Raw genomic sequence first — 26,251 nt, forward strand, 5'->3', positions numbered from 1 at the left:
GCGGGGGCTGCGGGGCCCGGGGCAGCGCTCCTGCCGCCGCGGCCGCCGAGCGGAGCCCCGGCGCCTCCGGGCTGCCTCTCTGAGCGCCGGGCCTGGCCGCGTCCCGCCTCTGGGACCCGCTCTCGCTGCCGGGGAAGGCCCCGACGCGAGAAGTCTCTGCTCCTCCTTGCAGGTTCCAAAGATGGAAGCATCCAAGAGGTGAACGTGAGCCCGTGTCCCACGCAGCCGTGCCAGCTCCACAAGGGGACATCCTACAGCATCAACGTTACCTTCTCCAGCAGTAAGGAGGAGCTCCCGTAGCGCTGGTGGGGTAGCGGGTTTTGTGCCGCCCTGTGAGGAGGGACGGGGCAGCCTCTGTACCCGAGTCCGGGTGTTTGGGGAGGATGGGGGAAGGATCGGGCTGGCCAGGGCTCTGGATGGCAAGAAGCAGCAGAGAAGTAGCTGGAGGAGGAGGCAGAGCGACGCTGCTCTGCTTTCCTGCTTTCCCTGCCACATCCAGGCAAGCCCCGGGACATGGCTGAGGGCATGAGAATGTGGAAATGATTTCCCTGCTCTAGTGTCACTCTTGCTTCTCCATATCCTGCAGAAATCGAGAGCCAGGGCAGCCAAGCAAAGGTGTATGGGGAGATGCTGCATGTGGACATACCCTTTCCCATTCCTGAACCTGACGGATGCAAGTCTGGGATCCAGTGCCCCATTCAGAAGGGCCATTCCTACAGCTACCTGAACAAACTCCCCGTGAAGAGCGAGTACCCCAGTGTAAGTAAGGCAGAGGCTGGTCAGCTCCGCCGGGCTACCGTCCTTCCCGGGACAGTCCCGCAGCTGCTTCCACAAGGAAGGAGCCCTTGTCTTGTGGCAACGGGGAAGAGGCTAGAAGGACTCTCGGACTTCCCTGTGTCACTTCTGCTGTGACCGTAGCTCCATCTCCAGTTCCTGCTTTGGGACAGACCCAGCAGAAGCAGCCTGGGTTCAGCTGCAGGGAAGCTGTTCAGCTGCCCAAGCATCCCGCACTTTCATACTCTGCCTGGATGTTGCCTCTGCAGAACCTGCCATGTCCAGCTAAGCACTCGGGTTTGGGTGTGTTTGGCCTCAGGACACAGTTCAGCTGCGAGGCTGCAAGTTGCTTCCCTCTCTGATTACTCAGAGAGTGGGGCCTTGGTGCACACTGTGCGAGTCTCCTGTGTTGCACTGCAGATCTCTCTGTGCATGTAAGATACTCCAGAATTGCTGCACACGTGTGTGACCCACCTACTGCAGCTGAGGCAGCTGTCTGCCCAGAGCTCCTAAAGCCTCTTCCTTGTTCCACAAACCAWGCAGCGCCACCCTGTGCCCTTCCCTTTCCGAACACATTCACTTCTCCGTTCTCTTTTCTCTCTCTTCCAGATTAAGCTGATTGTGAAGTGGGTMCTAGTAGATGATCAAGACCAGATGCTGTTCTGTTGGAAGATACCGGTGCAGATCACCAGCTGAGAAGCCCTAGCTAGCAGGGCTCGGGGAGGGGAGAAACAGAGAGAAGATGACACAGACCAAATTCTTTTATATAATAAGCATTTCTTACTGCTTCCTTGAGAGCTCTACAGCCTYGGAGCAGCCACTACTGTATTCCTGCAAGGTCAGCGGTGGGCAGAGGGCTCTTACCCCAGTTGAGAGTCCTCTGGGGTATTCTGACAACAATTTGGGGGAGCAGAGTCTGCTGCTCTTGGCAGGTGTGACTGAATATTAGAGCATTGTTCTCCATGTGCTCTGTGGAAGTGCTTTAGTTGCTTGAAACGAAGCTCTCTTCCCCTCACAAATGGAATTTCTCTCTGCAATGAAACTGGCTAGTATCTGAGCTGCTACGACCYGGTAACCCTTCAGTGCCTCTTGTAGAATGCTGGCTGCGTCCATCCTCCAGTTCTCCTGCTCTGTGGTGACCAGAGTGYTCCTGGGACATGTGTCTACCATCCACACCGCTGAAGGACAGGGAAGAAGAGGAGGCTTCCCCTGAGCTGGCAGCCTTGTCTGTTCTGGGCGCTGCTGGAGCCGGCAGATMTGCGGCTGGGAAACCTTTCTTTTGGTGGATGCAAAGCCAAATGGCATTTGGTGTCTCTGCAGGGATGATTCTTTCTCTAACCAATGGTTTGCACTACTTACTAACTTGGAGCTGCTGGGGGCTCCGTAACCTATTTTTATAGCTTTCCTTTTAATAAAGGCTAAACAAAACCTGCCTAAGTTGTCCTCTGTGAGTGGAGAGGGGAGGAGAAGTGGAGACTATACATCTTCATGTTGGGGTCAGGCTGCTCTTACTTCTCAGTTCAAGACATGGATGATGGTCCTGCTTTCCCTGGAGCATCCTAGCCTCGGTGTGGGTGCCCTGTGTGCAGCTCATACCTCTGTTTACTGCTGACAGGGGGGCAATGTCTGCCTCTGCTCCTGCCCTGCTCATCCCGTGCTAACCTGAAGCAATGCAGGAGCTCTCCAAAGCCATGATTATTTTTGACAGTGCCTTGCTGCACAGATAAGGGTCAGTCTCCCAGCAAGAGCTCCAGACACCTGTAAAGCTGCTCCCAAACCTTCTCAAGCACTCTTGCCAACTGGGGGAATATGGAGACTAACGCTTAACCCGCACCAGCCTTGCACGCGCGTGAGGCAGGCTCCGACGAGGCCATATGTGCTACAGGTCTGCACGGGCTGCAGTTGGCTCCTGCAGCGGGCACGGGCCTGGGGGAGCTAAGCAAGTATTTGGCCTGGCAAATACTCTCATCCATAAGCAAGAGGAGACGAGTTGTCAGCGTGAGAGGGGCCGGAATGAGTTTGCAGTGATGAATGGGCCTTGCCAGACTGGCCYTCCTGAGAGGCCGTGGCTCTTGCACCATGAGGCATTTCCACTTGGCAGACAGAAGGCAGACACAGTTCTGACCAGCCCCAGTGTCTTGAGCCACAGGGCCCAAAATAAAAGTTTTATTTAACAACATGACTGAAGTTCCCAGCAGACTCGCTTTAAAAAAAAAAGTCTCCAACAACTTTACAGAAACTAAGCTGGAACTGCCCTCCCTCCCCCCGACTCGGACAGCACAAGGCACGAAGGCAAAGTGCAAGGGTAAAGATGTGCCGGGAATGGCTGCAGAGAGAGGTGGCCTGGGGACCCGGCAGCCTTCAGACCCCGTCTCCGTGTTAGGCAGCGGCTTTAGGAAGCTGGGGCTGCCCCCCACAGCACTCTGGCCTGGGGCAGGGTGGTGGTGGTGGTGGGTGGGGGGTGAGCACCCGTGGCGGGGGGCAGGCTTGTGGCGAGGTCAGTGCAGCAGAGGTGCTCACTTTGGGGGGAATGAACCAGATTTCTCTGTGCAGGGAGCGGAGCAGACAGGGTCTGTGCGGCAGGGGAAGGTGCCTGCAGGCCTCTGCCGGGGCAGCTGGGGCAAGCAAAGGGAGGCTGGGGGCTCTGCTGTGGCAGAAGCAGGGGCTGGCATGAGGCCAGGAGGGACTGGGGCTGCAGAGGCTCGGCGCTCAGCCCTGGCCTGCCCACATGCAGGCACTGCTGGGAGGCACGTGGCAGAGAAGCTCTGTGCTTTGGAGGGGAAAGAGCGAAGGGCCTTGAAATACCCGGAGCCCTAGGGGCCTTTCTCCGTGCTGCCAGGTCCCAGGTCCGCGAGCAGAGTGCCCAGGGGAGCACCCTCACCWGCGGCTCTCGCAGGGCTACGCTGCCGCCGGCCTCGGCGCTGTCTGCGGCACGCAGTGGTGGGGCTGCGCCAGGGCCACGTAGCCCGGCAGGCAGCGGCAGCCGTAGGAGCCTTCCGTGTTCTCGCACGTGCCGCCCCGGCACAGGGGCTCGGCGCCGCTCACCTCCTCGCACTCATTGATGTCTGCAAGGGGAGGGGCTGTGAGCTGCTCGCACGAGGATGCCCCGCTCCCCACGCAGCGAGCAGCCAACATCTGCCGGCGCTGCTGCCAATTCCACAGCCTCCCCCCAGGCCTCTGTGCTCTTCCAGCACCCCCCGGCTGCCACCACGACCCCTCAGCCTCCCGGACCCATCACGCCACACTGCACCCCCTCCCCACTCCCGTCCCACTACCCTGTTTAGCTGTGCTCCAGGGYTGCCTCAGCCCCCTTCCCCACTGGGTGATATCCCCAGCATTTGGCACTCCCAGCATAAGAAAGAGCCTCCCCTTCAACCCCCTCAGCAAGTCACCCCAGATAAGGTGCCCACCAGCATGATATGGAGCTGGAGATCGCCCAAAGGAACACAMGAGCTCCCTCTGCTCTGTTAACAAGTTGTCCTACAGCATAAGATCTGGGAGAAAGGCCAACTCCAGCCTTGGAAAATGCCCTTTCCTGATCTTAAAGGCTGGAGGAGGCACATGACAGTGACCCTGAGAGGCTGATTATCACCTCCAGGACCAGAACACAAAGGAACCTTGCGCTTTGCAAACAAGGGGTTGTTTTATTAACCTGCAAACTGTGCCAAAGTGCTCCTCCAGCCGCTCCGCCGCTGGGCCAGCTGTTCACGGCGGGGAGCCCCACATGCAGCTGCAGCAGCTGCACATGAGCTCTGCTAAAGGCAGCTCTCAGGACAGTCCCTAAACTACTTTGACGTGTGGAGAGGCCACCAGCTGGGAAGATGGTTCCTGTCTGTCTCAGAGCCCTTGTTTGCAACTATAGGACCTTTAAATGCCTGCTCACCCCCCAAATTCTCATCTGACCGTAAACTTCAGCCTCACCCTGAACAGACTGGCAGTGACTCCAGGGAGGGAGAGTGAAGGGAGGAGGGACACCCAAGTGAGAGCAAAAGACTGAGCAGAGACAGCCATCAGGAGCCTGAACAGACCTGCACACCCCAGAGGCCTTAGGTCACCTTAGCATGACTGGGGTTCTGCACAGATGGGGGCACCTGTGCAAGAGAGGGAAGCACAGCTCCGGGAATGAAAGTCTGAAGCAAAGCCTGCAGGTGTAGCATGAGGAATTAGAGCAGGTGCACGAGGGATAAGAAATAGAAAGAGGAAATCTGAGATGTCAGATTCTGTGAGTTTGGTTGATTCACATCAACCAAAGGGATGCCTGAACTGGCAGCCTTGTGATAAACGGCAGCACGAGAACATCAGCACAGAGACAACAGGTTTGCTTAGAAGCCCATGCAGGAAAGGATGTTAGGGAGCAAACTAAAGAGCAGACCCCAACATAGCAAGGTTGTCATGAAGTGCTGTCCAGGGGGGCTCTGCTGGCTACAAAGGGGTACGAAGCAGCCTTGTTGGTGTCTCCAAGGTAATATAAAACGGGAAAGAGCGGCCAGGATGCTATGGCAGGGTTGGCCATGGACCACCAAATCAGGAAGAGGACTACAACAAGCAAAAGCATCGGGAAAGTCAGAAACAGTAGAGCTGTTAGCAGCGTGTGGCTCCATGCTAGTGAGCCTGATCTCTTGAACAGGGCAGTGGCTTTCAGTGTCCCAGGGGATATGTATATCCCCAGTATATGGGATAGCCATATTGCCTCGAGGACAGAGGAGCTGGGGGGATCCAGCCCACGCTTACAGACAAGGGCAAGAAGAGAGACAGCAGCAGCAGAAGTGCTTTGAAGTCCTGAAGGCAGCGAGGCGCGTGAGTAAGCACCATTGTAGAGGAACCAAAGAGAAAAAAGGAGAATTATTCCGGTATAAAATGGCTGTAAGTTAGGAGAGGACATAAAAGTCAAAAGAAAAGGCTCTATAAATACATTAGCAGGAAACAATGGAAAAACGTAGGTCTGCTCCTTATCGGAGGAGGAAACAAAAGCCAGACAATGCTGAGCCAGATAGCAGAGCTAACACAGGCTTCGTTCCAGCCAAAACGTTGTTCCAGCCATAAAATGTTCATTGGGACCAGATATAGTGTAGACCATGTTTTAAGTTTAAATAAGGGTACAAGGGCATAGGAACATTGTGAGGGGTAGGTTCAAGAACTAGTTATGTAGAAGAGTTGCATTCATATCGTTGAAGACCTGTTGAAACTCATCTTCAAGTACTGAATGCTCCAATGGTTCCCGAGAAGTTATGGTTTCCTCTGAGATGGAGGATAAAGGAGATCCCAGAGACATGAGGAAGGGTGACARGAATAGCTTTCTTCAAAAAGAAGAATCCAGAATTACAGAGCACTCACCCTTACTCGCTGCAGCACCTAATCACTGAGTGACTAGGTCAAAACTCCCCTCCAAAGGATACTGAGGTCATTAAGCAGCCAGTGAGGATCTGCTAAGGCCTGATTATGTTAAAACAAGCTGCTTCAATTCATCGACCTGATAACTAGCCTCTCAGATAACAGAGAACAAGCGGGTGTGATATGTCTTGGCCATGGTAAGGATTTCAACACTCTCACATGACCCTCTAAAGAAGAGTAAGAAAACATGGTCTAGATTGCACAAAGGGCCGCAAAGCTGCACTCAAATTAGCAAGAGTTGGCTGCTCAGATAAAGGTCATTTACAGTAGAGTCTGCAGGGGTCTGTCCAGACYCCTACTCCTTTCAATATTGGCATTAACATTGACAAGGAAGAGTCTGCGTGCCTATAAAATCATGGTGGTTATCTCAAATTGTAAATACTCCAGAGAGGAGGCCCAGAGTTCAGGTTTCCTCTGATAAGGAGCAGAAGTAGTCCAAAAAAATCAACCAGATAAAATTTGGTAAAGACAACTATGAAGCACTGTGGAAAAAGAAAGAGGGTGCCCAAATGCAGAATGAGGAATAAAGGGTTAGGAAGCTGTTTGCCCAGCAGCATTTGGGGAAGTAGGGGCCACAGCTTTTGTAAGAATTACTTGCATGATTGTGTCACACAACGAAGGGATGCTGGGAGCTGCAGGAAGGGCCATGGCTAAGGAAGGAGAGTCTCTGTCCACCTTGCTGAGTCCCCAGGGCCYGGCTGTCTGGAGGAGCCGCATTGTGCGAGGGCTGGAGACACGATGCAGGGAGGGAGAGGAGATCAATATGGAAGCTTTAGAGGCCGTAGCTTATAGGGCACGGTGCAAAGCAGTGGTGAATTTGGAGAGGAGTATGCAGGGATATAGTAACAGTGGCCGGTCACTATTAATTATGGAAATTATATGAAGCAAATTATATGAAGCAGAGTGTGATCAGCTGCTCCCCGTGCTCACTATGGCACTAAGATGCACTGATCTAGCTGCCAGCAACAAAGAGCTAGGATGAAATACTAGGAAGCTCTTCCCAGCTCCAAGGGAATGAGGCGCCAGGAAAGTGGGGAATACTTTTTCTGGATCCTCTGACAACCGTCCCAGCTAACACCAGCAGAGAGCGGCAGCAGCTAAGGGATGCCAAGGCCCTGTTGCCTTGCAGAGCCCCAGTTGAAGGGAGAAGGGAGTCGGGAAGGCCCTGCACCCGCTCTGGGCCCCAGAGGCTCTGCAGCAACTCACCCACGCAGGCCATGCGGGTCATGTCCAGCTGGAAGCCATCGAAGCAGTCACAGGTGTAGCCCTCCCGGACGCGCACACAGCGGCCGTTCTCGCAGCCATTGAGAATCCCACACTCCTCAGCCTGCAGCCCCTCGAAGCCCTCATAGCGGCCTGTGGGGTGTCAAGGGGATGTCAGAGCGGGGTGACCTTCCTCCAGCCCGCAGAGGGGATGTCAGGCAGGTGGTGGGATGGTGCTGCGGAGGCTAAAACAAACTCAGGGCAGCTGAAAGCACAGCAGGCAGAGAGAGGTCGCTCCAAAGCGGGAGCGCCTTGTTGGGGTGGCACCTGCCAGGCAGTTCCATGGACATGTGCTGGGCTGGAAGGAGCTCTCTGTGTCTGCCAGTACTCACCAGTTTGGCTGGGCACGTAGCGTGGCAGGGGCTGCACTGGGCCATGGTGAAAAGGGCTGCCACGAAACTCACTGCTGGGTTCTCTCCGAGGGAAACCGGCATCAGGATTTGCATACTCAGACTCCAGGTAGTTGTAATAGGGTCCCATATCTGGACTGGTAAGGCCATAGTGGGAATCTTCCAGGCTCGGTCCATACTCGTACCTAGGCCTTTCTCGGAGATCGGCCTCTCTCTCACTGTCTTCACTGGCCCCGTTACACAGGAAAGAAAAATCCGCTACAAACAGCAAGAGAAAAGGGTTAGCATAGCCTGGCTCCAGAGAGGTAGAGGGTACAGCTGGCAAGGGTACCYCCACACGAGGCCAGCAAAGCCAGGCCTGCATTCAGTAGGAGAGGACTCCAGAGCTCCATCTCTGTAGCTTATGGGTCTCTGTCTCTGAGGAGACCAGCTACTGTCTGGGGCCAGGGAGCCCTTGAACAGGGAACCCAGACTCCCAGAGTGCTCATGTCCCACACCCTCCAGGCGTTGCTGCACTGCTCCTAAACTGAGCAGGACTGGGCTTTGTGCAACCTGAAGAGGAGCTGTAGGGAGCACAGAGCCACCCCCCTCTCAAACACCTGTGACTCAGCTTTCAGCCGTATCCCACCCCWCTATTGCACCTCTGCCCCCGGGACAACTCTGGCAATGAGGAAAATGAGAGGAGCCACAGAGAGCTGCAGCCGTACATGGCCGGCCACGGCTGGCCCAGCCTGTCCCCACCTCTGCCCTGGGGCTGACGGCCGGTGCCCGAGCACGCTCACCAGAGGACCTGTGCGGGCAGAGCGCGCAGTTCTGACCCCAGGCTTCACCAAGGCGGCAGCAGCATTCCGTGTACGTGGTCTGCTCCCCGTGCAGCAGGTCTTGGCAGATGTAGTCGGAGACCGTCTGCCAGCACACGTCCAAGTGGATTTCGTACTCGTCCAGGCCATCTGAGAGTGACACAAGCCAAAGATGCTGCAAGGTGCAAGGAAGGTGCAATCTCACACATCTAGAGAGAGACAAGCATGTGACCCGTATCCTGCCCGGCCTGTCCTGGCCTTCAGACTGGGCCCGGTGCTCAAATCCTTCAGCCTGGCACTGAGCCCCAACCCCTCACCAGCAGCCTCTAGGGCTAGTGACGTCTCTGCAGGTGCTCAGCTGCAGGGTGAGATGTCAGGCGCCAAGGCAGGTTGGTACCTGGGTGCAGTCCTACCTGCCCTGCTAGAGAGGTTCACGCAGCGATTGCCGGTTGCATCCAGCACAAGGGGGAGGCTGCAGAAGCAGTGGTAGGAGCCGACTGTGTTCAAACACTCGCCATTGATGCAGTACACTTCATTCTGACACTCGTCCTGATCTGCCAAGGCACAAGCACAGAGCAAATTTTCAGGCTGGCAAGCACGGGCAAGAAGAAGGGCTCACCTCTGCCCTGGGGGTCTCTGCCACTTCTTCCCCCATTCCCCTAGGAAGGTTCCAGTTAGCCAGACCTGACCCTATAACACAGACRGCAGGGACAACAAAGAATGCAGCAGCACTGCTCACACAGCACGGGCCCCTTCTGCTCTTTAGGACCATCTTACCAACACACTCAAGCCTGCCAGAGTCATAGAAGTAGCCTGTACGGCAGAAGCACTTGTAGCCTGGCACCGTGTTCAAACACTGTCCGTTGCGGCAGAATTCGGAGCCGAATATTTCACATTCATCCATATCTGAGAAAGAGATGGAGAGAGACAGCGTCTCAGGGACCAGAGTCATGGAAGCAAGCCATGCTGGACTCTGTGCCTGAAAAAGCTTGCAAGGCATTTTAGCCTGGACTACCAGTAGACCCTCAAAGTGAGCCCTCCTCCTCTTCCACCTGCCTTACGCTTGCAAGCAAATGAGGAAGCGCCCACTAGCAGAGTGTGAGAAGAGATGACAGGGGATCTCTTTGGGCATTCCACGAACAGGACTTTCAAACATATTTTGTCAAGAACAAAATCCTTGGAAGTGAAGTGTCCTGATGTCCTCCATCCCCCATGGGGGATTCGGCTCAGCAACTGGAAGGGCTGTATGTCTTACTGGATCCCAGCCCTCATTTGAAACATGCACAGGAGAGTTCTACCRAGAAAGAATCCCTGCCAGCAGTGAGGCAAGACCGGCAGAAGAGGCACTAATGACTCGATGACACTGAGAATCTGATTTTTTTGGATAGAGGGAAGTAGCCATTTTTTTGAGCAGGACATTGGCTTTCCCTACCACCACCCAGGGGAGACAGTTCTTTGCATCCATCTCCTTGCAGCCTTCCCCACTTCCATCACTCTATTCTCTGGAAGAAAGAAGAGAAAACAATGCTAGTACCTGTGAAAGAGACTTCTCCAGAGAACAAGTCTTTCTGGGGAACATAACCCTTCCCAAGAGGGCAGATCTCTTCGTACTCCACTGGCCAGGAGGCAGATGCCAAGGGGACATGGGAGAAAACACAGAGATCATTAGTGCAACCAAACTGGGAGCTGGTGGGCCGAGCACTGATCCCACCTGGGCTTGGAAAGGGAGCGCTGAGGCCACAATCCTACCTGTGCCCAAGATGGGGCAGGGGTAGGTCTCACAGTTGTCCCCCCAGGCCGCCCCCACAGTACAGCAGCACTCTTCTTTGGTGATGTTCTTGGCGAGGACACTGTCACACAGGCTAACATCACTGATGTGGTAGTAACACTGCTTGCGCTCCAGGCTGCCAGGGACATGCACCGTGCGTCTCTCGGGGCCCTCTGGAACACAGCAGATTAGGGACGGGATGATGTTTTCAGTATCCCACTGCAACGCCCTATAGCCAAGAGGTCCCAGAGCAGAACCATCACTGGCAACGTTGCCTTCCCCGATCTCCATCTCCTTGGCTCCTCAGCTCTTCCCAGACAAAAGGTGACCCATGATTGAGCGGCTTGTACAGCCCAGGCAGCTCCTGGTGACCTCCCCAGATGCACCTCTCTCCAGCCAGGGCTGCCTCGCTCCTGCCATAGCTGTATCTCACCCATGGCTGCTCGTGGCTGGCACTCTCCAGCCTCTGTGTTGTACTCTTCATGGTCACTGGGGCACAGGCACAGGAACGAGCCCTCCACGTTCTCGCAGAGCGCAGTCCCACACACAGCGACCATCAGCTCACACTCATTCACATCTGCAAAGCAAGAGGCAGTGATGGGTATCTGCTCGGGGAACAAGAGTGCACAGCAGGGCTGCTCTGTGCACTGGGGAACAGGGTCTCAGTGGGGAGTCTCTATACGGTCTGCAGCATCAGGCCACCCATCAACATGGAGATGGACCCCATTTGGGGAAGAGCTGGCAGCTCTGTTAACACTGTGTCTAGATACAAGACTGGCACGCGCATCTTGCTCTGCTCGTAAGGGATGCAGAGCACCTGAGCTCTAGCTGCTCTGAGTCATAGGATCATAGGATGATTCAGGTTGGAAGGGATACCTCTAAGTCTCTAGACCAACCTCCTAGCAGGGTCATCTATGACATCAAATCAGGTTCAGGACTTTGCCCAGTTAGGCCTTGAAAATCATCAATGATGTAGATTGCACAACCTCTCTAGACATCATTTCCATGGTTTGACTGTCTTCATGGTGAAAAAGGTTTTCATTATATTCAGTCCCGCCCATTCTCCCTAGGGATCATTAAAAGATCTAACCCCTTTGGAGTCTTCAGGCCCAAGCAGCCTCCTTTCACCTGCACAGAAACAGGCTCAATATTAACATGAAGACCACTTGCTCTTTCATTGGGCCCCACTCCTTCACAGCCCTAATGGTCTGGTGTGTTATGGGAGATGGATGAGACAAGGACTGCCTTGTTTGTGTCTGGGATTCTCCATGCCTGGCTACAGTCCCTGCCCGTGTCTTGGGAACAGTTACACATCGGAGGCACTGCTCTCTGAGGGCTGTGGAGCTGATCCACACTGGCCAAGCATCTGCCAAAGGCTTGTCCTCGCTGCTCCCTAGAGCAATCACRGGGGACAGGAGCCCGAGCAAGTGCCTCTCACCAACGCAGTAGTGCCCGGAGGGTGAGCTCTCGTAGCCACGGTCACAGAGGCAGCGGAAGGAGCCATCCGAGTTCTCACAGAAGCCATGGCTCCCACACAGCGTCTCATTGGCGCACTCATCTATGTCTGCAGAAGAGGGGAGAGCAGGAATCATCCTAGAAATCATCTCTTCCAAGGGACTTCTCCAGTCCGTCCACTTCTGCTCTCACCCCGAGGCACAGGGAGCAGGGTAGGCATTATGTTGGTGTGAGGGATTGGGCCTGTCCGCAACACCCAGAGCTGCAGACAGGCCAGATGGGTCAGATCAGAGTGGGAACAGCAGATGGAAGTGGAGGAGGTTACTGGCAGTGGCACCCGAGAATAGCAGAGGTCCTTACAGAGGTGTAATGGGACACACAGCCTGATTCCCACAGACCTATATCAGCAGGAGATACAAGGATATACTGAGCATGCAGGGCAATTGCAGAGGGGTGAGGATGAGCAGGTAGATCTAGGATGTTTCCCTCTTGCCTTTGACCATGCTGACCTGGGTCCTTCTCCCCATGSCACAAAACCAGGGACGGATCTCTGCCTTGCTCCAGCCCAGAGGACTGAACTGCTGTGACTGAATCCTCTGGCTGCACCTTGCTCCCCTCCTGCTGCTGTATCAGGGAGGAGTCCCTGGAGCAGCCAGAACAGCTGCCTGCCTGTTTGGGAGCAACAGCCCGTTGCTCCCAAAGCCAGGAGCAGCTCCATGTGCTCCAAGTGCTGACACAGCCTTGAGGCCGGTGGTTGGCAGCTGTTCCTCCTCACCACAGCCTTTTTCTGAGGCACAGGGACCCTTAAAACTGTATCCCTTTTTGCTCTTCTCCCTCTGCTTGGGGCTGGGGCCTGAGCTCCCAAAACAGACCCCCAAACCTAACATACGTGGCACCAGCAGCGTTTGCCCTCACCCACCCCTGCCAAGTGACTGGCACAGGCAGTAGATGCAGCAAGCACAGCTTACTGGGGGGGCTGCAGTCCAGTCCTAGCCCTGGAAAGGCTGTAACCTGCCCAGGACTCTCCCTGAGAGGGAAAGCAACACAATGCTGTGTCTGTTCCAGATGCCAGGAAGAGAGAAGTCTAGACACAAGCAGGCAGCTCAGCCAGGAAAACAAGCTCTCAGCATTATCTGTCTCCCCACTGGCCTCACGCTTCCTCATCTGTCTCTTCCCCCCACACCCCTGGCAGAGATGTCCCGCAGCCACCTTGCCAGAGGGAGGGACAGGGACACTCAGAGCTGTACTCACCAATGCAGTCACCCAGAGGGGTCCAGTGGAAACCAGGCTGGCAGCCCATGATACAACGGTAGGAGCCCAGGCTGTTCTGGCACCTCCACGCACCACAGATGGCATCCCCGTATTCTTTACACTCATCCACGTCTGAAGGCCAGCGCCAAGAGGTTCAGAAAGAGGGCAAAGGGACAAGGGCAGTCAAACAGGGACCCTGCTAGCTCACTGCAGAGCCTCAACCAGATTCAGTTTGCTGTAAACCTGAGCTACACTTCCTTAGAAGTCATCAGTAACTTTGGACATGGGAACCAGGGTGCTCCATCCCTGCACCAGCCAGAGGTTACATCCTTCCCTCTGTGTCTCAGGGGTCTGATCTCCCCCAGGATGAGCTCTCACCTATGCAGTCATCAGTCTCCTGGGAGTGCTTGAACCCATTCTCACACAGACACCTGTAGGAGCCTTCTGTGTTCAGGCACTGGCCTTGCAAGCACCGGGACTTGTCTGCGCATTCATCCACATCTGCAAGAACAGGGGAAAAAAAAGTCATTTAAGTCATTTGGCTCTTGCAGCAGGGGCTGAGGTAAAGGGCAGGACCTGAGGTATGTTCCTGCCCCTTGCCAGCTCACCTTGGCAGCTGACTCCACCAGCCGTGCTTGAGAAGCCAGAAGCGCAAATGCAGAAGTAGGATCCGTGGCTGTTGAGACACTCACCATTGGGGCTGCAGATCTCACTGTTCAGGCACTCATTCACATCTGCAGCGAGAGGGGAATCAAAGCCTGCACTCAGATCTGGGAAATATCTGCTACCCAAGGCATGTGGATCCTCCCCCACAGTCCTTTAGAGACTGGTCTCCAGGGCTCCCAAAGCCCCTGGCTTTCTTGCCATTGAGAGAAAAAAAAAAAAAGTCTCTTCCCCATTCTTGACATCCCTGTGTTTGGCCACCCTAGGGATGTGCCCATTATGGAGGCATGACTTGACTTGGTACTGAAATCTTTCCTGGTGAGAGAAAAGGGAGATCCATGGGGATTTTAGGTACTCAGAGGGTTACAGGGATGTCACTTGTACCTTCACACACGGTGCTGTTGATGAGCTCAAAGCCAGTCTGGCAGTGGCACTCATAGGAGCCTGGAGTGTTCCTGCACTCTCCTCCTACACACTGAATGGCAGGATCTTCACACTCATCCACATCTGCCCAAACAGAATGTCACAGCACAGAGTGAGGCCCCAGATGCAGCCACTGCTGGCAAAGACCCCCACCCCACCCAGCATTCACAGACAAATTTGGAGGATGCTGGTTCCAGCATCCACCTCCACCAGAGCTCTGCTCTGGCTGCCATGACCACCAAGAGCCCAGTGCAGAGGTTGCTCACGAACCTTTCCTTCAGTCAACTGCACAAGAGCAGACCTCAACCCAGCAGCAGCTGCACCTTCCCTGGCTCTGCTTTCCTACCTGCCAGACTTGCCTATGTTGCCTCTCTGTACAACAACAGGGACCTACATCAGCTCTTCCCCTGTAGTAGGGCCGCCAGCAGACCTTCTCAGCCCTGCTTCCCCAGGCCTTAGCCAGAGCTCACACTCTGAAGGTTTTGCTCACAGGAGAAGGCAGAGTTGATGCCTTCCCTCTAACAGAGGGCTGCACAATCCATGGGGAATGTGGCTGGGGGCAAGGGCAGAAGGCAAGTCTCCATGCTCAGCTTCAAAGCAGCAGGGTTCCTTGCTTCACCTTCTGTAGGACAGGTACCTCAAAGGGCTTTGCTCTTCTTTTCAGAAAGCATGTGCAAGGCGGAAGGAAGGAGAGCTGGAGCTCAGGAAGCAGAGCACATGCTGGTGGACAAGGTCCCATTCTACCGTTCTCTCCCAACAGGAGCTAAAGCACCGAGACTGGCACTCAAGGCAGGGACCTTCTCTTCCCCTCTGCAGAGCACCGAGCATGCTAAAATCATAAGTGATCACTGCTCCCTATCACCTCAGGGCAAAACAGTACCAAACTGCTTGGTTTTGAAGGTTTGCAAGCAGCAGGGATGCTCTTGCATCTCTTTGGAAATGAACCATGACCTAGTTTATCACAAAACTATCACAAAACCCTTATCATTCTTCAAATACAAAACCCAGATGCAGAGACAAGGCCACCAGCTGAGGAAGGGAAGAACATGCCATCCTGCCATTGGGTCAGTGTGACCCGAACAGCACCAAACCCTGATAATGAGCCCTCGTGACACAACCAGGGCAAGGTGGCTGGGAAGGGGATCATACGGAGTCTTGGAAAAGGGGGAGGGTAGACAGAAGGGACCAAATCCAAGCACAAAGTGAAACACAGGGAATTCCACTTGAACACAAGAAAATGCTTCTTCACTGTGAAGATGGTTGAACACTGGAATAGATTGTCCAAAGAGCTTGTGGAATCTCCATCCTCGGGGATTTTCAAAACCCAGCTGGATAAGGTCCTGGACAACCTGCCCTAGCTGACCCTGCTTGAGCAGGACCAGATGCTGGACCAGAGGTGGACCAGATGATCTCTAGAGGTCCCTGGAAGCCCTGCTATTCTGGAAGTCTGTGAAAGCATGTTCTTTCCATCCCACCTRAAAATCAGATGGAAAGTGACATCATTTCACAGTGTATTTCTCAGGCACCAATAAAAAGAAAAAGAGAGGGAGGAAAAGCTCTATTTCTTGTCCTACTGAAGGTCTCTATGCAGTGGGGAACTTCAGAGATTCACAGCAAAGGCAAACTCCTCCAAGACTATGTCTGCCACCTATGCGCCGGCTGCAGAGTCCTGTGGCTCTCTAGAAAGAAATTCTCCATCCATTAGAATATCTTTAACCAAATAGCTTTGCCAGCTCTGTCCTCATCTCTCCCTTGCCCAAAATAAGGAATCTGCCTTGAGCTAACTCCAACAATGTCCCAGGACATCCCCCGGGGGTGAGAGTCAGGAAGAGAGGAGTTTTTCCTGTCTGTCCTGGGACAGTCAAGCTGTAGGGCTGAAACACTGGACTCTCTCACATGGGTCCCATTCACGTCTGAGCAGTGCAAACAACACAGATCCACATTGTATTAAAGTTCTACCACACATATCTGGCACAGCAGAGCCCTTGGACAGTAAACATCTAGAGAAGAACGGTGAAGCTGTAAAAATCTTCAGGCCCCACCAATAACCCCTCTGGGGTTATTGGTGGGGGAGGCTGCGTCCCTCCCTTTCCTGGGAATTGTCCCAGCACCCATTCCTCCATAGGAAAGAGATACCTTCACACGTGCTGCCATCGCTGGAGACGGCGTAGCCAGAATCGCAGGTCACGCAGGAGTAGGAGCCCTCAGTGTTGAGGCAGAGTCCAGAGGGACAGGCAGACACGGCTGTACATTCGTCGATGTCTGCATAAGCACACAAGTGAGACTGGGATAGGTGGGGAGGATAGAGGGAAAACATGAAYAGAGTGACCAGGAGCAGCTGTGCTGAGGGAACAGGCCAACACTGGGGCCCAAGGCTCAGCACTGATTATTAGCAGCAGAGCCAAGCATTTAAGAAGAGCCCAAGAAAAGCTCTGGATTGGGGACATGACACTTCTAAGGGTGCTGGGTCTAAACTAAGAGCTCCCCAGTACCTTGGCAGCTCTTCTCATCAAGTGCCACCTCATAGCCCTGGTAGCAGGAACAACGGAAGGAGCCATCCAGGTTGACACAGCGTCCATGAGCACAGGTCCCCTCCACAAGGCACTCGTCCACATCTACATGACATAGCAAAGGTTGTGGCACTTGTCCTCATCTCTGCTTGTGCTTGCCACAGCACAGCCATGGGGGCACAGGGTGCTTTGCTGAGAGTACTCGTGTTCCTCACCAATGCATCTCCCRTTCCTGGGCCGATAACCATCTGGACAGCTGACACACTTGTAGGATCCTGGAGTATTGATACACTTCCCACTGGGGCAAGGGCTGGGCCCCACGCACTCATTGATATCTGCCAAAAAAACCACACACCTTTCAGGATCCAAAAGACGTACAGGTGTCTCCAGAATGTCCCCTGCAGCTGGAACCTCCCCCTCAGGTCTCCTTTCTCAAGGGCAAGGGTTCTGAGTTTGTCAGGGATTGGGCAACATTTGTTAGAGTCTCACTTCCTATTTGGGAACCTGCACCTACTCCTGAAGACTGATATAATMCCACACTGCAACTCACTGCCTCAAGACACTGTCAAGATAAATGCTTACAAACAGAGATGGATCAGCTCTGTGTTGGGTTGTTTCACCAGGGACTTCCTTAACTAGATTAGGATGTCCTGAAGTCCTTAAAGACTGGCTGTGTGGGGGACAGCAGCATTCTGTGTACACTCTAATTTCTCTACTGTATCCTTAAATACATTTCCACACTCTGTTGKATAGAAATTTACTGAAGAAGAGGGATATTTGATCAGGTAGATCATATGGTCACTAGGTCAAACGCTCTGAAAGGTCCAGGACACTTGAAGTGAATGCGATGCTCTGGAGACACATGGCTTGAGTCTCTGCAGCTTGCTCTCTCTTCAGTGAACTGGCAGCACAGGGGTATGGTGACWGTCACTAAAATACACAGCCATCTCCTCCCTGATTGCAAAGCCAGCAAAGGCTGCAGAATTCTCTGTGGCAAAATGGGAGAGGATCTAAAGATAGCTGTCCTCTCCCAGCCTGGAAAAGCCTGTTTCTACTGCAGGGCAAGACTATCAGAAAAGTGGCTATCACAGGAGGCACAAGACAGGCAAGAACATGTGGATTCATCCTCTTTTCCAAGAGAAGTAAGCAAGCAGTGACAGCAGGAGGTATTCAGCTCTGGTTTGCAGAGAGAGGAGGAGAGGGAACAGTAGGCTTCACCTTCACACTGTCCTCTGGGGTTCAYGACAAAGCCCTCCTTGCACTTGCAGTGGAATGAGCCAGGAGTGTTGATGCATTTCTGCCCGGGGCATGCGGAGGGTTGGTCACACTCATCCTGATCTGGCAACACAGAGGGAAACAGCCCTGAAGTCTTCCCCTTCCAGTGAGAAGGGCTGAGTTCAAGAGAAGAGCTGCTCCACTTGCAGAAGGCTCTGCCCAGGGACGCACCATGCCAGGGCTCTCCTCCACCCATCATCAAAGGTTATTTTTCACCCTGGTAGCCGCAGCCCTGGGCTAGATGGCAAAGCACTTACCCTGGCAGGTCTGCTTGTTCTCCGAGATGATCAAGGTGTACCCAGAGTAGCAGAGGCACACATAGGAACCCACATTATTGATACAATGCCCTTTTCCAGCACAAGGATCCTTCAGGCATTCATCTTCATCTGGGTGCAGGCAAGAAAGGCAGTCACCATTAGCAGTTCCCTGCTGACCCTCCCTCCAGCCCAAACTCCATGGGCTTCCCTAGCTGGGAAGTCTGTACACAAGAGATCTGAAGGCTGGCACTGCTCCAAAYTCTAGTGCTTCACATGACACCTTGCCTGCCACTCTCTGATGTGGGGCTCTGATGTCCTGAATCTCCCTGCTCATTTCTTGAAACAAAAGAAATGTCAACGTACCAATGCAGGTGTGGTGGCTGGGGTGCAACTGATAGCCCGGGTGACACAAGCATCTGTATCCATCCAGGGTGAGCACACAAGCACCTGCTCCACAGGACAGCGGAGCAGAGGCACAGTCATTGGTCCCTGGGTGGAGAAAGAATGAGGTTGGGGGCAGCACTGCAAGRGTGCAAGAAGTCCAAGCTGTGTGTCTTGGGTCCCCACTAACAGTCTCCTGGGGTCCCATGTGGATAGCAATGGAGCTAGCTCAGCTGTCCCCTCCAGTCTTCAGGTAACCTGCRTTCATGGGGCTGTAGGAAGGGCAAGCAAGGGGGTGCAGGAGAAGGCCAGCAGTGACACTGCACATCCCTCAGTGCTGAGCCAGGCCCACTGCCAGACCAACCTCAAACAAAAGGCTATTGATGGAGGCACATTCCATAGCTAGGTGCCTCCGCCAGGCCTTCTCCCTGAGGTGCTCCAGCCCCACGCAGAGGAGCACAGACCATGCTCCCAGACACTTAGGCAACCCCGTAACAACAGAGTTCTTGTTTTCTGTGCAGTAAACAACCCACCCCTGGGAGCCACATGTTTCCCCTTCCACTCCGACTTCCCAGTGACTCAACACTCTGCTGCAGAAGGAATGGTGCCAAAGCCACTAAAGCAAGCACGTGATTCCCTCTTCTCCAGGAGTCACTGCCATGCTGTGTCACACAAACAAACTGCAGGCAGGGAAGGACACAGGATTTCCTAGGAGCAGCCTGAGTCAGGCTGGGATGGGGGGGTGGGACAGTGACAACACTCCAGGGTGTTGTGCCATGGACTTTTGCTGGGGAAGTCAAGTGGGACAGGTGGGAAGACAAGTGGAAAAGGAGAATGCACCAGCACAGAGCTGCAGGCACAGTCTCCTTGTAGCTCCAGACACATGGAGGAGGGCAATCTCCCAAAGCCAGGGACACACACCTGTGTCTTGTGCTGACACCCGTGTTGGAGATGCATCAGTGTGGGAGGTAGCGGTGCCAGCTGTGGGGGGAGCATGTGGAGGCTCTTCTTTCTCTGCTGAGGTGATGGAAGACACGAAGATAAGAAAGACATGATCTCCAGCCTGGGACCCCAGGGACTCCAGGTGTGAGGGTCTGCACAAGACCTGCCCATACCCAACCATCCCAACACCCACAGCTCTGAGACAGCTTATAGGAAAAGGCAGGGGCCATGTCAGACTCCAGTGCAGAAACTTCACAATCTTGTTATTAAAATTAAATGAACCAACAAAATCTTATTTATGTCACTCCCTGTAGACAAAACATGGCTTGCTCGAGGGGCACCATGTCCCCACACCCGCACAGACCCACACTGTCTGCTCCAGAGCTCCACATCATTTCTGATTGTCTACCCACTGTGTAACAAGGGCTCCCTCCACTTGACCCTTGGCCAGCTCAGCCAGGAGCCCACCCTGCCCAGCACTAGCAGGTGCTATGCAGAGGAGGAAGCTCAAACCCTCTTCTCTACTACCATCTTGACCACATGCCAGCTGGGCACTTACCAGTGTGCATGGCAGGCTCTCGGGTGGCCTGAGCAGGGCCCTGAGGGACAGAAATATAAGACATCTCTTTTTTACATGAATGTAGCTGAGGGACAATTTCCCTGAGACACTTTCCTACTCCCTTCCCAGCTCCTCTTGCTCTCTGAGACATTGCCATGGGAGGAGTTGGTGTCACGACTGGGTGCACATGGCAGGACAACATTATTCTGAGAACATCATCCTGACCAAGAACAATTCCTCTGGACTTGGCATTCTGACTTCTCAGTTAGACACTCCACAGAGCAGGGTACCTGCTGGTGCAGTGACTTCAGCCACAGCAGCTCAGGTGGGTTTGTAGTTCACACTGTTCCCTTAGCCAGCAGCTATTTGCTCTCCTTAGTCCTATCTTGGAGGACATTTCATACCTCCCCACCACCTATCTGTATGGTCCACATTGCTCTTCCTGCCTATCATGGCACCACAGACACGCACAGGCTTAGTGAGATGAGCCTTACTCACCTGCTCAATAGGAGGAACTTCACCTGGAAAGTGAAACAGTGCATGGTGAATAGAGACAAGATAGTTTGCCATCCTTCTGAGACCTGGCTGCTCTAACATCACCCATCTCCCAGACACTGCCATCGAGTCCCTCATACTCCTCAGTAAGAGCTTGTTCCCAAAGCCAACACACCAGGACTCATCTCCCAGCTCTTCACAGACCCTAGGACCTTCCACTCCAGAAGATGCTGGCACAAGTTGTCAGTCACACTTTTCTCTGGTTGTACTGGACAAATGGATAAGGACTGCAGTGCCAAAGCTCCCACACAGACCTTAGGTCAAAGCAGAGGTAGCGTGGCCACCCAGAATCATTTGCAAAGGTGTGGTCACAGGAGCCAGGAACACTCAATCTCATCTCCAAAGGCTTGATGAGGTTGTGTCTAGGGTCCTGGAGATACTACTTGGATTGAAAGACACCTGCATATCCACATACACACAGAGAGCTCCTATCAGCTAAATCCTGCCACAGAGACAAGATAGGCACTGGGAATTTGCCCTTCCCTGCTATAGACCCTGATGGAGCAGCTTTGAGCATTATATCCCATACTACCTTCTCCTGTTGAGGTGTCAGGATGGAGGAACGCCTCCAGGATGCTCCCACGCAAGCTGTCCTGCAGTGGCTGTCTTCTTCCTGCCCAATCTAATGTCCAGTTGTGGCTTTGCCTTTGCTCTTCCAAGCTGAGTGGTAGCTCTTCTGCCTCTGCCTTTCTCATGGACAGGCGGATATCAGAGCTAGAGTAGGTGTAGCCATGTCCTGCTGGGCAAATCTCCTTGAAGGCTTCTGTGGGGGAAAATCAAGCTAAACCTTTAGAGGGTAGGGGGTGAAAGGAAAGGCTCATGCAGAGACCACAAATCCAAACGCTGGTTTATAGCACTCAGACTTGAAGGTGAGACAGTGAAGAAAGGAATGAAAATAGACAAGCCTACAGTTTCCAYATATGAATGCAAGCGACAGTTTCTCCCATCCTTTCATCTTCTGTACATTTTCTGAGAGCTATTTCACAGTAGAAACACAACTGGGCTGCAGTGGGTGGATGCTTCAAGTGGAAAAAATTGGCCCACAGTGCAGGTTGGGTTTCTAACAGGTTCTGGATGGCATTCCTGGACTCCAAAAACTACATCTATCCATTTACTCCTTGGAACACTACTGTTGGGAAGGGATCATGCCACATGAAGGTTGAAGCTGAGGAAGGGAGCAGATAAAAGTGAACCCCTGGTACCTTGGCAATGAGGGCTTTGCCCATCACTCAACATACTCTACACAAACTACCTATGGATCTTTCCCATCCACAAGGAATTCTGCAGTATTGCCTCCTTTCCACTACATGCTGGGACACTAAACTGCTCCTCACCCAGCTGTCACGCCAGCAGATGAAACATTCATTGTAAGGGAGGCAGAGCAAGACGGAAAGGGCTGTCAAGCAAAGCTAGGCACAGACAAGGCTGCGTTCTCCCTTTAGTGCACTCTGCTTTCCTATCAAGAACTTCTTCATCTGCCTGACTACCCATGCCTGCTCCCTGGCCTGCTATACCTGTATCACAGGTTTACCTCTGCATCATTCTGCTCCAGGACTTGCAGCCAGGTACATGGTCTAAAGCTGAGTCTCACAGACCTTTGAGCTCAAGTCCCAGTCTGTGCACTGTTCCTTGGACTGTATAAGCCCTGTCTCATTGTGGTCTGACTGCAAGCAAGAAGCTAGAAGAGAATATAAGTTCGAACAAGTCAAAGCCCAAATCTAATCCGAGCAGACAAAGACAAAGTGGGAACATCTCACCTGAACCAGGCATGGGACACTTCTCACAGTTCTTCCCCCAGCCCTTGCCAACACGGCTGCAGCAGCAGATCTGCTGGGTGATTCGGTGGGAGAGAGGGAAGGAGCAAACATCTCCGGCCACTGAGCGGTAGCACAGCCCCTGCTCCATGGACACTGCCTTGTCCGCTGAAACACAATGGCAGGGTCAGCCTGGCATCCAGCTCTACACTGACCCAAGACAGAAAGGATGTTCAGCCTCTCCACCTCAGCCCTCGCTTTGTCTGTGCTTTCCACCCTCAGAATTACCCAGTCCTCATGCCAGAAAACACTCCAGGCCATCACCCCTGCCTGTGTCAGTCCCAATTTAATCCATCTCCTATGGGAGCTCTGTCAAACAGGGAGGTTGCTCCCCTCTGCTACTGCACTGGGCTCTACAGTGAACAGAAAGAGAAGACCATGAAGGTCTCATGAAGAAGAGCCCCGGCTGATAGGAGGTCTAGGTACTCATACACAAGCAAGGAGCATCTGCAGGCATACAGTGACTCTCCTGTGTCCAGACAGCCTTGCAAGAAGCATGAGGTAAAGTGCAGCCCACTTGGCTCGTGACCTGTGGGGTCCTGCTCACACACACATTCTGTGATACTCAAAGGGCTTAGGGCCACTGTCCCTTCCCAGCTTGGGGGTGTTCTCCGGAGCACTTACAGATACAGTGGCTGCGGGACGGGTCCAGCATGGTGCCAGGTTTGCAGGTGCAGCGGAAGCTGCCACGGGTGTTCACACACTCGGCGTCTTTGCACAGCCCCTGCATCAGGCATTCATTGATATCTGTGTGGAAGAGAAAGACCAGCTTAGCCAAGAGACCTTGACTTTGCTGCCTAGTTAGGGCCTAGGAGCCTTTGCTGGGTGTGAGAAGGGCTGAGAGACTGACAGGAGCTTTGTTCTCTTCCCTGCTTTTTGGTCAGGCCAGCCTGCAAAGCCTGGATGTTGCCTGCAAGTTGATCACACTGAATCAGCTCACTGTTGTCTTCTAGCCTCCTGTCCCACAGGATAAAAGTGAACCCAAGCAGAGACAGGTTGATGCTATCCCTCACGTCCCAGATGAGCTGGTCTCGGCACCATCAGAACACAGTGGTAAAGCAAGCAGCAGTCATTGGGGTCATGTGCCAAGGTGCTCCCACAGAGTAGTGAGGAATCTTCTTTGACATGGCATTAGGGACAGCTAAGCTAGGACTCATCAATAACCAGGAAAGGTTAAGTGAGATAAGTGTTCAGAGCAAGCACTGTCAGAGGCTCTGCCTTAGCCACAGCTCTTGGAGGATGGAAGCGATATGGAATCTGGGAATTGGCACGATGCTCTGAGCAGCCGGGACATTCCACCCCTCCATCCACACCATTTGGCTGCCTCTTGCCACAGAGCTTTGTTTCTCAGATCCCTTGGATAAGCTCTCTGTAGTCTTGCTGGCTGCAGGCATCTGGTCCTCTCTTTCATTGCCTCAAGTTCCACTTGCTCTAATCTCTGAGGCTTGCTGTGAAACAATTGCCTTTCACGAATGGGAAGGAATTATCATCTTCTCTGTTTACTCTTAGCCTTGTGCTGTCAGATCAGGTGATGTTCATGCTATTCTGTCATTCCCCTTACTTCAGGTCCCTTTAGCCCAAAGCCTCCCATCAGGTGTCCTGGCTCAGAACCAGGTCCCAGCCACACAGGTGTCCTCGGCAGCCTCTGAACTGAGCGGCTTGGTGGGAATCTCTGTGGTGACAGCAGCAGTCCCACATCTGCTGCACAGCTTGCTGCAGCTGCAGAGATGGATATCAAATGAGTGCTCTGCTCTGGAATCCTCATGGAAAACAGATGTGGTGCTTCTGATGAGCCACCCTGTTAAGATTGCTTTTACAGCCCTCAATTTCATGTTTGTGAGCCTTGATTGGCAGGGCAGTCTTCTCCTCTAACTCAACACCTGGTCCTGCTAGTCTGGAGCAGTCCATCACAGAGGATCTTTGCTGGGAAATACAGTGACATCCCATGAGTGACTGATCCTCACACAGTGCCCAAGTGCCAAGCCAAATTACAGGGAGCCAATCTCCAGCTTGTCACTGTAGTGAACAGGTTGCCAGAGCAAAAAGTTGCCAAGTTCAAGCACTGTCTCTGCCACTGACTCAGCAGTCAAAGTCTTTGGGAAGGGAGCCTTTGGAGCTGGAACATCCCTTCTTGGTGAAAGTGGGGCTATCACACAGCCAGACTTTTGACTTAATGCTCTGGGAGGTCCTCTCTAGTCCTGTGCTCTTAAAATCCTTCTTTCATCCCACCAGCTGCTCCACACATAGTTGAGACACACTGGGACTGTAAGGATCAGGCCATGATCAACCAATTGGAAGTACTGATGCTACAGGGATGCACAGCAGTCTACAGGGCAACAGGATTTGGCTGTGCTGACCTAGTGACAGCCTTCYTCCAGTTTCTATTCCAAGGTTTCAGCACATGATGGAGACCAATTTATCCCAATCTCCTCCTATCAGAATGGCAGAGTCAGCCCCTTGCATGTCTGACGATCCCAGAGCCAAGAAAGCACAGCTCCCAAGCTCTCTCCAGACAKGCAGGTGGGAATGACTCCCCAAGAGAACCTCCTCCCCCACAGAACTGAATTAGTGGCCTCAGAGCTGACAGATAGCAAAGTTCAACGCAAAGAGGAGCAATCAACAAAAAAATTCTATCCTGGATGACACAAAAATCCTGTGCATTGCTATGCCACTTGCCTAGCCCCTATTGATGCTCTGGGAAGAAGGGGTGGCTGTGACAGCACTGTGACAAGCACCAGTCTCCTGCCTTGTGCCAAATATAGGACAGAGTTCATGAGAAGCAGCATCAGCAGCCAAATGTGCTAGGAATCCCACTCAGAGAAAGAGTTTGAGATCTCCCGAATAGCCTTGGGGAGCATCTCTGTCACTCCCTGGCACTACTTGAATGCCTTGTCATTCTGACACACCAAATGGATGAGGTGTTTGGCCTATGTATAAGCAAAGGGATTGAAGGGATTAGAGTAATGAGAGCGCAAGACAAACAAGCACCAAGGGCCCGGCTTTGTGCGTTTAATTTAAAACAGGGCCGCCTCTTGGCCCTGCTCCAATCCCCTCTTTCCACTGGCAGCCGAAGACTCACCCCCAGTGGAAACCGAGGGAAGAGAAGCAAGCAGGCAAGCTCTGCCCCACACGCTCCTAATCCCTGCCAGAGGCAAAGCTGGAGCCACAGGAAGAAGCAAAGGGGCCTGTAAATCGGTACCATAACCAAAAGGTGTCTCATCTGCTTCTTCCTGCCCTGCATCAACCTGCTGGTGCTCCTCAGAAACACCCRTGCTGGAATAGGCAGCCTGCAGTAGAAGGTGCAGGCTGGTTTATGCAGCTCTGTGATGAGCAAACAGAACCTTTGTCGGTAACAGACACAATAATATATGGGCACCACCAGATGAATGTCCACTGCAGTGGCCACAGGATACTCTAGATCTCCCTACCATCATCTCCAGCTCACCCAGCCAGCAGTCCCCAAAACTACTTCTGCCTCACACATTGCAAGAACATTATTCCTTCCAGCAGCACCCTCCTTGCTGGTCCAGGCAGCACCGAGAGGTTCCCTGGCTAGTGGGAGGACACCCTGTGCTATTCTCTTTAACAGGCATAGTTCTGAATCCTCCAGGCTGTTGTGAATCAGAGACAATGAGCACTCACTCACTGAAGATGCAATGGCTCCCAGGCCTTTGTTGATGGTGCAGGAGGATCTGTGTTGTGTGGTCAAGGTCCCTTTAGGGAATGAGTCCAGAGAATGTCTCCTGGAATCTGGACGGACTGTGGAAACTGAATACCCACCCAGTGCTGGGTATTCCAGGCACTCCCTACTCAGATTCAT

The 26,251-nt window shown here is 53.3% G+C and overlaps 2 protein-coding genes across 2 annotated transcripts in view; one reads left to right on the top strand and one right to left on the bottom strand.

The window, feature by feature from the left end:
* Positions 1 to 1,626, top strand: part of NPC2 (NPC intracellular cholesterol transporter 2) — a 1,880-nt gene extending 254 nt beyond the window's left edge. Inside the window, exons 2-4 of the mRNA XM_026051859.1 lie at positions 138 to 280; positions 587 to 759; positions 1,384 to 1,626. Of these exons, the coding sequence (XP_025907644.1) occupies positions 138 to 280; positions 587 to 759; positions 1,384 to 1,470 (403 nt within the window). The 3' untranslated portion in view covers positions 1,471 to 1,626. The remainder of the gene's footprint in view (positions 1 to 137; positions 281 to 586; positions 760 to 1,383) is intronic.
* A 2,038-nt stretch (positions 1,627 to 3,664) lies between these two features.
* Positions 3,665 to 26,251, bottom strand: part of LTBP2 (latent transforming growth factor beta binding protein 2) — a 79,830-nt gene continuing 57,243 nt past the window's right edge. Inside the window, exons 10-34 of the mRNA XM_026051795.1 lie at positions 23,056 to 23,178; positions 22,375 to 22,539; positions 21,147 to 21,380; positions 20,063 to 20,128; positions 19,483 to 19,575; positions 18,544 to 18,669; positions 18,181 to 18,309; positions 17,867 to 17,986; positions 16,864 to 16,983; positions 16,631 to 16,753; positions 16,275 to 16,400; positions 14,100 to 14,222; positions 13,661 to 13,786; positions 13,431 to 13,553; positions 13,053 to 13,184; positions 11,785 to 11,910; positions 10,780 to 10,923; positions 10,328 to 10,519; positions 10,113 to 10,193; positions 9,356 to 9,484; positions 8,992 to 9,132; positions 8,561 to 8,728; positions 7,761 to 8,036; positions 7,372 to 7,521; positions 3,665 to 3,839 (exon numbers count right to left, since the gene is read on the bottom strand). Coding sequence (XP_025907580.1) covers positions 3,673 to 3,839; positions 7,372 to 7,521; positions 7,761 to 8,036; positions 8,561 to 8,728; positions 8,992 to 9,132; positions 9,356 to 9,484; positions 10,113 to 10,193; positions 10,328 to 10,519; positions 10,780 to 10,923; positions 11,785 to 11,910; positions 13,053 to 13,184; positions 13,431 to 13,553; positions 13,661 to 13,786; positions 14,100 to 14,222; positions 16,275 to 16,400; positions 16,631 to 16,753; positions 16,864 to 16,983; positions 17,867 to 17,986; positions 18,181 to 18,309; positions 18,544 to 18,669; positions 19,483 to 19,575; positions 20,063 to 20,128; positions 21,147 to 21,380; positions 22,375 to 22,539; positions 23,056 to 23,178 — 3,503 coding nt within the window. The 3' untranslated portion in view covers positions 3,665 to 3,672. The remainder of the gene's footprint in view (positions 3,840 to 7,371; positions 7,522 to 7,760; positions 8,037 to 8,560; positions 8,729 to 8,991; positions 9,133 to 9,355; positions 9,485 to 10,112; positions 10,194 to 10,327; positions 10,520 to 10,779; positions 10,924 to 11,784; positions 11,911 to 13,052; positions 13,185 to 13,430; positions 13,554 to 13,660; positions 13,787 to 14,099; positions 14,223 to 16,274; positions 16,401 to 16,630; positions 16,754 to 16,863; positions 16,984 to 17,866; positions 17,987 to 18,180; positions 18,310 to 18,543; positions 18,670 to 19,482; positions 19,576 to 20,062; positions 20,129 to 21,146; positions 21,381 to 22,374; positions 22,540 to 23,055; positions 23,179 to 26,251) is intronic.

The sequence above is a fragment of the Nothoprocta perdicaria genome, unplaced genomic scaffold, assembly GCF_003342845.1.
Source record: "Nothoprocta perdicaria isolate Ctin4 unplaced genomic scaffold, notPer1 scaffold_8, whole genome shotgun sequence".
NCBI lineage: Eukaryota > Metazoa > Chordata > Aves > Tinamiformes > Tinamidae > Nothoprocta > Nothoprocta perdicaria.